The following is a 12,242-nucleotide window of genomic DNA, read 5'->3' on the forward strand; positions in this document are numbered from 1 at the left end:
ATGGTGGGCTCCAAATTTCAAAACCACTCTCTTCTCAACTTGAATAATTAACAACAGACAAAAAAAAACTGCACTGAAAACTCGGTATATTACAATGTTAATCCAGAAGCCATATTGAACTTATTGTAATAACATTTAGGAGATGAATTCTCCAAATGTTTTTACTGATATCTGTCTTTACTATAATCCCAGTTAAGCATATTATATACATGTTTGTCAATTGTGGTTTGACAATTTATAAAGGAAAATAATTGATTCATTCATCGCTCTGTACTCAAATGGAAGAGTTGGCAAAACTCACAAGACAAAAATTATGTGGACCTACCTACAGCTTTCTCTAGCCACTGGTGTCCTTCTATCAATTGGTCAATTAAAGCAAAATAATGTGGAGAAGCTTCATCAGGCATGACCCAACCTCCTGTTACAATTTCAAATTGGCCATCTTCTATTAACCTGAAATATATATTTACTTTTTAAAATCATCCGTAAAATTGCTTATTTATAAACAATAATAAAACCAGTCATCTTTAAATACTGATAGCAAGTACTTCAATTCTCAAAAAAAGAAAGAAAATAACTTGTATCATCTTTATTAGAAAAATGTGTGATACTTAGTTTTACAAAATGGTATGAAGACTTTGAAGTTGGAAGGAAAATTAAAGCATTCTCTAAGAATAACTCTGCAGCCTTAAAATTGGGATTGGGGGGGTGAATGTAGTCACTGGTTCACCTCTTCAATAGCTAATTTATTTTCTTTGTAAGAAACTAGGAAACATAATTGCATGGATCAGGAGATATGGATAGATATATCTGTACATGCAGGTATAGAGTAACATTTATTGATATGAGATGCAAAGACTACAACTGAAGCAATTAGATCTTGTGTTAAGACTATTATAGTTCCTTTATCTTGTTCCATTTTTTCTCCTCTATTCTTTCCATTGTATTCCACTAACTTGGAACTAAAATGATGTAAGTTACTGCCAATAGAGAAATGTGGATTTAGTTATCATACTATGTCTGTTGGAATAAACTGCCCATTTTATTAAATGTCTAAAGTGAATGAATATTAATAATGGAGTTTCAGTAGACAGCCAAATTATTATTTCATTGAAACTTTGTTTTGAACTGAACCAGAATCACTATAATTAAAAAAGAAATGACCTTACCTATAACTAACATTTCTATTCCAAAGTGTTCACTTATGAAGCTTGGTAATTTAATTATAACATTAAAAAGAAATGAAGCTAAATTGTGCTTTAAGAAATAAAGGCCAAGTCTAGTTATGTATTAGAACACTGTAATTTATAAACCTATACACAAATGGTTCACAATGACAATGAATACTGATGTTTTTTTTTTACTAAGGGATACAATAGGTTGAATGAAAATATATACACGTATTAAAATATCCTGACCTTTTCACAGCATCCTTCTTCTGACTATCTATTCCATCCCACCACTTTGAAAAATAAGAGATTTCAGACCACATAAATTTCCTTCCTTTATCTTCTTGAAGTTTAAGAACCATGTTATTGAGAATGTGTTGTGTCTGATCTCTGAAGTAGTCATCAAATGTCTTCAGCCAACCTATTAAACATAATATCACATGCTGAACAAATTAAACTGAATACATTGTGTTAATATCAGTGTTTCCCAAAAAGAATCACCACTGCTTTTTGCAAAATAAAAATATGACTGTGACTAAAAAAACTAGACAGTAACAAAAAATAGACTGTGACTGGTTTGCAAACCTCAATTGAGCAGTAAGAAAACATTCTTTTTTTGAACTGTATCTATATTTAAAATAACTTAGAAGCATTTTGAAAGCATAAACTATGGTGATAATGGTAATACCTTATCGAGGAAGTCAATTGCTCTAAAATTTTAAACCGGAAGAAAGCATTAATTTTTATTTAATATTAAGGAAAAGTACCAAGGGGGTACTTCAGTTCAACTGCTTTTTGTTATAAACAACTTAAGCAATAAGTGTGTATATGTTGGATTTGTTTCACTACTTCAGCCCTATCAGTAAGGGGAAGTAGTAAACTATTTTCTCAGCAAATGCATGCATTTTTTAAAAATTTCCTTAGAAGCTCCTGAAACATATGTCATTCTAGAACATTTCAGAAAAAATAATGATTCCTAAAGTGCTCTTAACACTTTCTTAGAATTCTGAGAACAAAACAGTGGCCAATAAGAGGTAAAATTACCGTTATTGCTGCAACCACAAACAACAATGAAGGCAAAAAAAAAACCACCTCCACAAAGTCAATGCAAATGGAAACTAATGTTATATTTAAAAATCAATAAAGAACTGTAATTTCAGTGATGAAAAATGAAGTCAATTTAAGTCTTTGAGGTTTTATTCACTTTTGTATCAAAATGAAAATTATTTTCTTATGCTAGAAACTAAGTAGTTATGAATCTCTTTAGAATAAAATTTCTGAAAGTCACTGAGTTTTCTAAAAGGAAAGAATGGAACAGTTAAAATTAATATGTGCTTATACATGTATAGGATCCCAAATATAAGGGATTTTAAAAGGCCACAATTTGAACATGAAGAGAAATATAAAATACTAATCTAAAAGAAATGAAATGTATGAACAAACTTAAGAACTGAATTAAAATAAATTGCTATAAAATATGCTGGCTTCTTTTCAGAGCCTACAATGATATTTGTGACTACTGTATCTATCTGAATTGTAGAATAATCTTCCATCATACAAAAAAAAACAGTAGTGGCTTGGTTGTTTTAAAACACAAGAACATACAAACATTTGTCTTTTTTGATATAGGGACAACAAGAAGTCAGGTAACCACTGTATTGAAGAAATAATTTAAAAAATAAATGTAAAGTATTTGCCAGAATTTCTGGAACAAGAATTAGTAAACAAAGCAGAACAAGTAGATGGTATGTCTTGCTAATCCAATGCTACCCAGATTTTATTTAATATGCCCTCTTTTGGTCAAGTTAACCACTAAAGGCAAACATAGTAGAAAAGCATGAGGAACTATTGTGTGTAGGTCCTGAAAATCATGTCAGCTGTTAGCTGAATTATGGATACAGTGACCATACAGCCTCTTTATTTCAAAAAGCTGCCCTTTAGATTTATACAATTTACTTATTTATTTTCTTGGCTTTACTCTTGAAATTTCCTTTGTAAAACAAAGTTATAAACTATTTTTTAATCCGTATGAACCTCTCTCAAATTTGCTCTTTCAGGTTTTGTCCTTTATTTTTTCCATAAAAATATGATCACTGTAATTATGCAAGATTGAGGTCACCAATTTAAACTTCCACAGATATCATAATTTTATGATTCTATTTTATGAATAATAGCATAATTTTAAATATATTTATTAAATGCAAGGACCTAGTTGTACAGTAATGAGAATGCAATAACTGTTGTTAATTTGATGAGTGTTGGCATCTATATTTAACATTGGAATTATTCTTTCAAATAACTTAAATCTTTATATAATGAACTACTTGAAATATGGAATTGGGTTTTAGCTAACATGGCATAATTCTTAATGTAATGTGCAAACAGACTATTGTATTATGTGAGCCCATTTAAATAAGATTGAAAGACATAGAATGTTTATGTAAATAAGGAGTATATCAACAGCCTGAATCTTTTGTAAACCAAGTTTCAGGCTTAAGATATTGTCTAGAAGAAAGTGAATACAGTATTTTTGCTTAAAATATATTCCTGGCAGGAGGTCAACTATACGACCAAGTCACTAATAAAATGTGCCACCAAGGCATCTCTAGATGTTGTGTGGTTTATACTCTTGGTCTCTTTAAAAAGCATAAAATGGTGACACTAGCTCCCAGGTACTGTAAACCTTAACAAAGATCTAACAACCTGGGAAGGTACTGTGCAATTGCCATCCAGTTCCAGGGGGCCCACTTGCCATCATTTTGGGGTTCTTGACAGGCTGAGATGATGTAGTCTGGTGTATTTTCTTTTTCTCTTGCAAGTTTTTAAAATATTTAGTCAAACATTTTTAAAAAATCCTTTTTGGCATTCACACTTATTTGAGTCTATTGTCTGCAAAACCCTATATTTACTGGCTACTGCCTGGCAGCCAGCACCAGCAGAACCACATTGTGCAATCTCTTTATTTTCTCTTTATTTTGAACTGTAAAATCCAATCCAGTGTTTATTGATGATAGGCTGAAAGATTAAGGCACAGAGATTAAGGCAAATAGATATTGTTGTGAATTTTGTAATAACAGCTTAGGATTTCACTGGTCTCTCATTTTTGTCATTTAGTTATTTCTGTACAATTTGTACTGAAATCTAGCCAGTTAGAGTGGTTACCTGCTGATTCTGAAACCCATAAGGTATTTTTAGCAGCAGTGGAATCAAGGAAAATACATTAATAAAAAAGAACTATATGATAATAAAACGTTATGTTTCATGGAGCTGAGGACACAAATATGATTGCCCCAAACATATTTTCAAGCTTTCTGATATGTTACCTGGATCATTATGTGAGTGAGGTACAACAAAAACTTGAAGAGGTTTATCATCCCACTCATGTTCATCATAAGTGATGTCAAACCCTTGCTTCCAAACTCCACCATCTGGATTATCAAAAGGAAGAATATCATAGACTTTCAGCATCTAAAATGCATAAAAAGAATAGATCATGATATATAAAAGTAAAAGGCTGATGCACATAGTTCTGCAAGTATGGTTATGGCCATTAATTTACTATTTACAAAATTCAAACAAATCACTGACAGCCAGTTTAGCGGCACTGGACTAGAAATGAGGAGCCATGAGTTTTAGTCCTGCCTTAGGCATAAAGCTAACTGAGTAACTTTGATCAGTGACTCTCTCTCAGCCCTAGGCAGCAAGCAAGGGCATACCACATATTTATCTGGGCAATTGAGTCAGCAAAGACCCTAAGGCATGGATGAATAAACAAGTAAAGAGCCTCGTTCCAACATTCTGTTTAAATACTATATTCAAAGAATACTTTTCATAGATTTTTATATAAATATTATTTTTTTAGATATCATAAATTGAACATTGTACATATTTGATTGGCCGTAATAGTATAAAGGATGTCATTCATCACCTTTTATAAACATACACACATTTTACAACCAACATTCCTACTGTTTAACTAATTCTTCCTACAATCACAAGTGGGAGGGGATGGGTGATAAGGAGTGATGAGAAGATTAATAGTAATAGTAGTGCAGATTTTTGTAAATAGTTGGACAGTGTTGAGGGAATTATTTGTTTAGCAGAGTGATGGCGTTCGGAAAAAACTGTCCTTGTGTCTAGTTGTTCTGATGTGCAGTGCTCTATAGCAGTGATCCCCAACCTTTTTGACGCCGCTGCCCGGTACCGGCATCAGCTGAGCGCCGCGGCCCGGTACCGGCATCAACTGGCGCCGCCATCTTTTTGATGAAAACGTGCCCGGTGAGCTTTCTACCCGAAAAGCTCACCAGAAGCACTTTTCATTAAAAAGATGGCGGTGCCCAGCAAGCCGCGCCCGGTAGGAGTTGTTCCGCGGACCGGTACTGGTCCGCGGACCGGTGGTTGGGGACCCCTGCTCTATAGTGTTGTTTTGAGGGTAGGAGTTGAAACAGTTTATGTCGGTGTGTGTGTGTGTGTGTGAGGGGTCTGTAAATATTTTCATAGTCTTCTTTTTGACTCCTGCAGTATACAGTCCTCGATTGAAGGCAGGTTGATAGTAATTTTTTTTTCTGCAGTCCTAATTACTATCTGAAGTCTGTGTCTGTCTTGTTGGGTTGCGGAACCAAACCAGACCAGTCAAAAATTTTAGTACAGTTTTAATAATATTTTAATCTGTGTCACTTTAATCTTTTAGCTATTTGTTACTTTTTTTATAACTTGAAAGCCGCCTAGAGTCATCTTGTAGGAGACATGGGTGACATAAAAATTTAATAAATAAATAAAAATAAATTAATAAAAATGAATTACAAGCAAGTAAAGACAGACAATACAGCATTTCCACCTAAACTGACAGACCAATACATAAGAGAAACAAAGTTCAATTAAGTTATCTGGCACTTGAGCAAATAAGATTCTTTCTTCATGAAAGTTACATCAGTAGAAATTATTTTTTAAGAGAGTAACAAGCTTCTTATCAAAAACTTTAAGAATGTAGCTAATTCTTAGAAATTCTGATGAACAAATTATTTCTAGGAAAAATGATTATTTTACGTAATACATATAATGCAGTGCTGTCCAGACTGCATTCTCCTCTTTCTTATCAACACATACCCAAACTTTTGCAACTGATGGAGAAAAAAAACCCAAACAAGCAAGATAATTAAAACAAACTAAAAAGCCAATGCTTTTTTCTGTATTATATATGTGTTTACCTACAAAACATTATTACCATGGTTGCAATTTCCCTGATATAAAGGAAATGTTAGGCACATGCAACAACTTCCAGTGAAATTCTATTAGGAAGGGGTTGGGATCAATTTGCACACTACGGTGCTCCTTTCTACAATCCAATACAAGAAAGAAACCAAAAATTACAATTAGGGAGAGCATTACTTCTTTCAACATCTGCCTCAAGAATTTGACCTGTCAACATCAGATAAAAGAATAGACTGTTAAATTGGCTACATTTTTAAATCAAACTGTAAGGAATATTTCTTTGTAATATTTTATTACTTAAAATTGTTGGCATTATCATATCTTAATACCATTCTCTCCCTAAGCAAGTACTAGCTGATTTTTTGAAGTTTTTTTGGTGTGCATAAACATAACTTCTTGTGATTTTCTAAGGCTCTTGGAATCCACTGCTTTGGGTTTTTCCCCCCTTTAAGATGGTATGTTTAAAGAAATTGATACTATATAAAGCTGCACAAGCAGAACAAAGCCATAAAATCTCGAGAAAATAGAAAATACCAGCAATGTACACTGGTTCTGATTGCAATTTTGAAAAATGGTTCTTGTTCTGGAAAGCTATTTTATTATCAGAAAGATTTTTTCCTAACCCCTTGAACTCTATGTAACTATTCTTTGTAGTAGCTGCTTCCATTTGAAAATGTTTCAAGACCCTTTTGAATTGCTTTTGACAGAGTAGCAGATAAGTGAGAGATTATACTGCATGCCTCAATCCAGAGGCCTAATAAGAACCACTAACTGCAATGCTTGGGTTCATTAGTGTCCATATAGCATTTGCTATTCATTTACTTACAAAAGTTATATAACTGCCTATCTTGTACATTAACTTTGGTCAGCTAACAATGAGAGAATATAGAAGCAACAATCAAAAAGAATATACTAAAACCTGTATATTTTTTCAAAAATAAATAAATAAATAAAAATACATTAATCAAGGCACTATATAACATGGCACCATATAACAAACTCAGCTATACAAGTCCCTAACAGACCAAAGATTGTTACAGTAAGTATGCTGGCAATTTAGCTACTTGCCAATTTTACTTTTTGGGAAAAAAGATATCATCTCGAAAAATCTGTTAGAATTGTAGATTTGACAGAATATTGATGGAATATTGGACAATCTCTTGTGGCTACTATATAGTTAAATATAACAGATCAGAATAGGCAACCTGATCTGCGATTTTTAGCAATCTTAAGAAAAGTCTGGAATCTCACAGGTTTCTTATCTTGTATTAAACACTCAAAGACACGTAAACAGCTATTACATCTCACATTAAGAGAAAGTTGCAATTCCCCCAATACTCTGGAATCATAGCTGGCCAGGGATTTTAGTCCCAATAGTACAAGAAAGAAGCTACTTTCTTCCCTTTAATAATGAAGTTGTAGCACTGTCATCCTATACACATTTCAGAAGTTGATGACACTGCAATGAACTGCAACCCCAGTAAAGCACTTCAAATCATAAAAATGCATACCCAAATAAATTGTTCTAGGAAATGCCTAATTACTTTAATTTGTGTAATCACGAGTGCTAAGTGTATATATTCAGACCAACCTCATATAAGGCCTGGCATTTCAATAAATTTGATTCGAACGTATTTAAATGACTGCTCTTTCAAAAGTTTTGTATGATATGAAATACTAGCTATCATATAGAGCTGTGATGGTGAACCTATGGCACATGTGCCGCAGGTGGCATGCAGAACCATTTGTGCTGGCATGCAAGCTGCAGGCAAACTTACCTCACTGCACATCCGCACGCCTCACAGCTGTTTTTTGGCTGCTTTGAGGCTTTTTTCAGTATTACGTCCTGTAATACTGGAAGTGACAAAACAGGCCTATTTTTCAGCCTGCAAAGGCTGCCAAAGGCCTTTCTCAAGCCACTGGGAGGCTGAAAAGGGCCTCAAATCGGCTGAAAATCAACTGGAAGGCACAATGCAGGTAAGCGGGTGGCGTGGAGGGGGGAAAGGAGGGATTGCATGAGCATGCACAGGGGGCACACATTGCCTTCTGGGTGCTGGCCTTTGCAGGCCAAAAAATAGGGCCATTTCATCACTTCCTGTAATACCAAAAGTGATGAAATAGGCCTAGTTTTGGGCCTGCAAAGCTGCCAAAGGCCTTCCTCAAGCCTCTGGGAGGCTGAAAAAGGCCTCAAACTGGCTGAAAATCAGCTGGGAGGCACAATGCAGGTAAGCGGGCAGCATGGGGGGAAGGGGGGTTGCACGCACATGCACAGGGGGCGTGGGGGGGGCACGCATTGTCTTCTGGGTGCTGGCATGTGAGCACGAGTGCACAAGCACACGCACAATTTTTGGCATAGGAGCCCAAAAATGGTTAGCCACCACTGATATAGAGCATGGCTGTTTAACATGAGGCTCCTGGTTGATGTGTAGCCATTAAGAGTCCCTTTGGCAACAAATTTTAACACTCTTGTGACATGATTTCTCAAACTTTTGGAACAGAAACTATTGTAAGCTCTCAAACAGACAATTCAATCATTTTTTTTAAAGTTGTAATCCAGCGGGGAGGGGGGGGGGGAGACAAGAAAAACTTAGTCTCATTTTCTTCACACTATCCTCTCTACCCTCCATGCAAATTGACCTCTCAACAGTTAAGTTGTAAAACTTATGAATATATTTTTTATTTTATTGAGCAAGCCATGATCAGTAATTTATTGAGCTTCCATAACATAGGAAAAAGATAAGCAAAACACTGATCTCACTCATAACTGGATGGATTTCAGAACAACAAAGATCTAATAAGGGTGGACCCAACCACTTATACGAAAAATGAACACAGGAAATTCTAGGAAAAAGAAAAGACCAGACTTTCAGGAACCTGGAAGGAAGAGAACTAAGGGAAAGATAGGATACATGGCCAGAAACAACAGCTGTCAGAGATTAGTTTTGCAAAATGATTTGAAATAAAAAGGTCAAATTACTGTCTATTAGCCTCTAGTAGTGCTTTATTTTCAAATGTCTTCTCTCAAAAAAGGTAAGCATTTCCACAATAAGTACAGGTAGTCCTTGACTTAAAACAGTTAGTTTTGTGACGTTTCAAAATTATAGTGGTACTGAAAAATTTGACTTATGACAGTTTTTCACAGTTACAACCTTTGTAGCAGCCCCAAGTTACATGATCAAAATTCAGATGCTTGGCAACTGGTTCATATTTATGTTGTGGCCCACCAGCAGCTAGTGGAGCTGGTGGCAGACTTAGACAATGAGGAGGTTGGTGAGGAACATGAGCCAGTCCTGTAGTCTGGGGAAGGCTATGGCGAGTGTTCTGTATTGGAGGCAGAGATAGGGCCAGGACCATCTGACAGTTATCAGCTGCCTTTGGAGTTGGAGATCAGTGGGGCAGAAGAACAGCTAGAACCTGTTTCCAGTGTACGCATGCGTAGGGCTGCCAGGAGAAGGGAACAGTTAAGGAAAAGGGGTCAACTCGGGAGTAAAAGCTCATATGGATGGTGAATGGCCCCTCCCATAGGAAATAAAGAGGAGCAAAAGGGGAGTGGTGTTTGCAGGAGAGAATTAGTTCAATTCATTAGACTGAAGATCTGTTCCTGATTTCTTGCCAAGTAATTGCTGCTACAGCATAGCATTTGGAAGATATCAGCCTGGCAACTCTCCAAGCCTGATAAAGGTCTGTAGTTGTGAAATTTCATGAAAGACTGTTTGCCGGGACTTTGCTAGAAAGGAATTCACTTTAACCTAAATAAAAGGGGTTTTATCAGGACGACAGTCTGTTTCATGATCTTGGGAAGCCTAGGTCAAAACAATTTATGACCGTTGCTGTGTCCCAAGGTTATGTAATCATTGTTTGCAACAAGCAAAGTTTAATGGGGAAGCCAAATTCACTTAACTTGGTTACTAATTTATCCAGTGGAGTGATTCATTTAACAACTGTGGCAAGAAAGGTTGTAAAATAGGGCAAAACTCACTTAACAAATGTTTCACTTAACAACAGAAATGTTGGACTCAATTGTGGTTGTAAATCAAGGACTACCTGTAATCCCTAAAACACAGCCTACTTTAACTTTTGGTATGATAAACATCAATATAATAAAATTTGCAGTGATGGAGAAAGCATTATTTTTAATTTAATCTACAACTTTTTAAAAATAGTTCAAATCACTCAGACGAAAACAATATAAAGAATTTTCTCTGAAATAGTCATTCTAACATTTATACAAGTTCTCCTTCAACAGAGTTCAATTGTATCAAATCTGTATCAAACATACAGTCACTCAATCAGAAATGAATGTCTCAAATTATAATTTTAAAAAATTATTCTAATACAACAGTAAGTGATTAGCAAGTATACCCAGTTTACACTCATGCAAAAACCACACATATTACAAATGAATATATTACTTTAAACAAAACATATAAACCATTTAAATCATCATATTTGCATATCATAATGTATTTTCATTGGCAATCCCAGTGATTTCAGGATCTGCATGCATGTTTGAACAACCTACCAGTCAATTATTTCAGTTTAGGAATCCAAATATAACTACCTGAAAGGCTACAGAAAGATCTCTATATTTCTTTGGCAGAGGACTAAAAATAGATGAAGGATAATAGCTAATATTCAATTGATTCTTACCTGAACATCTGAAGCTTGACTTCCAGTTTTTGAAGCAAACTGACAATCTTCAGGCTCAATTGAAAGATATGCATTGGCAAGAGGCAATACTTCTGAAAAATTTCTTTGATTAAAGTTTAATACTTCTGGACTATGTTGTCCATCTTTGACAGATTCACTCAAATTGATCACAGAATCTCTTATGTTTGAAATAATTTCATTGTTTTCCGCCAGCAACCGTTCCAAGTGGTCTATTTTCTCTTGCAGTATTGAAAGCTGACCCTGTTGAAAAATACAAACAATTAGACATCCAACTATCTATATAGTAGAAATATATTTATTTCCTCTTTCTGTTCTAAATATGATAGCAAAGAGCTTGTAATTATCATCAAATCAGTATAAGAAATTTTCTCCAAAAAACCCCAGTATTCAAGATTCTTTCATTCTTTAATTGTAAATTCATATAAGATTTAGACATTTTCTGAAAAAGCAAACAACCACAGTAGCAGTTTGCAGCTACTCTTATTTTGCTGCAAACATAAAAAGATAACCACCCCGATTTTCATTTTCCCAAATCCACTCTGAATTCAATAATGTTCTAAAGTTATCCCACCATTAAAATATTCAAAATTCTACTCAAGATATCTTAGAATAAGGCATTATTTATTAAGATAAGAATTAATTATATTACAAAATATCATTGGAACAGAAAATCAAAAGTAATAATTAGCAACCTTTCAGAGAACCTTTTTAGGTATAGAATTGCAGTCTAGATATAAGATTAGTTCAAAAAATTTTATGGGGTAAGTGAACTATTTGCTGTAGTTTGAAATAAAAGATTAAAACAATTTTAGCTAGTGAGAGTTTATTCATATTCTTATTTTTCCAGGAAGTAGATATACATTTCCTTGTTGATTCATTGTATCTCCTCACAGTTACATGCATATTTTTTAAAGTGTAATCCCCTATCATAACAACTATACTGCTTTCCCTGCTGTGGCACCTACTATATATAGGTAGCTCTACCTACATAAAAGAATATTCTTTTCATTCCATTTAGTACATGTATTTGCAACTACAGGTTTTAGCAAGAATTAGAATATTGCATTAGTAACATAATTAACAAAAACACACTTTTTATATTTTTTTAGGTTTTTAAAATGGACACGTACAATTTATTTCCTGTTCCCACCATGGAAATCAGTGGTCCCCAACCTTTTGGGCACCAGAGAG

At 34.5% G+C, this 12,242-nt stretch overlaps 1 protein-coding gene across 1 annotated transcript in view; it reads right to left on the minus strand.

Annotated features, from left to right (window-relative positions):
• Nucleotides 1-12,242, minus strand: part of MAN2A1 (mannosidase alpha class 2A member 1) — a 61,919-nt gene that overhangs the window by 39,311 nt on the left and 10,366 nt on the right. The window contains exons 2-5 of the mRNA XM_026673095.2: nt 11,031-11,291; nt 4,493-4,637; nt 1,419-1,590; nt 326-453 (exon numbers count right to left, since the gene is read on the minus strand). Of these exons, the coding sequence (XP_026528880.2) occupies nt 326-453; nt 1,419-1,590; nt 4,493-4,637; nt 11,031-11,291 (706 nt within the window). The remainder of the gene's footprint in view (nt 1-325; nt 454-1,418; nt 1,591-4,492; nt 4,638-11,030; nt 11,292-12,242) is intronic.

This window comes from Notechis scutatus, chromosome 2, assembly GCF_049901735.1.
Source record: "Notechis scutatus isolate UNSWTSFEM ecotype Mainland chromosome 2, rNotScu1.2, whole genome shotgun sequence".
NCBI classification, from domain to species: Eukaryota; Metazoa; Chordata; class Lepidosauria; order Squamata; family Elapidae; genus Notechis; species Notechis scutatus.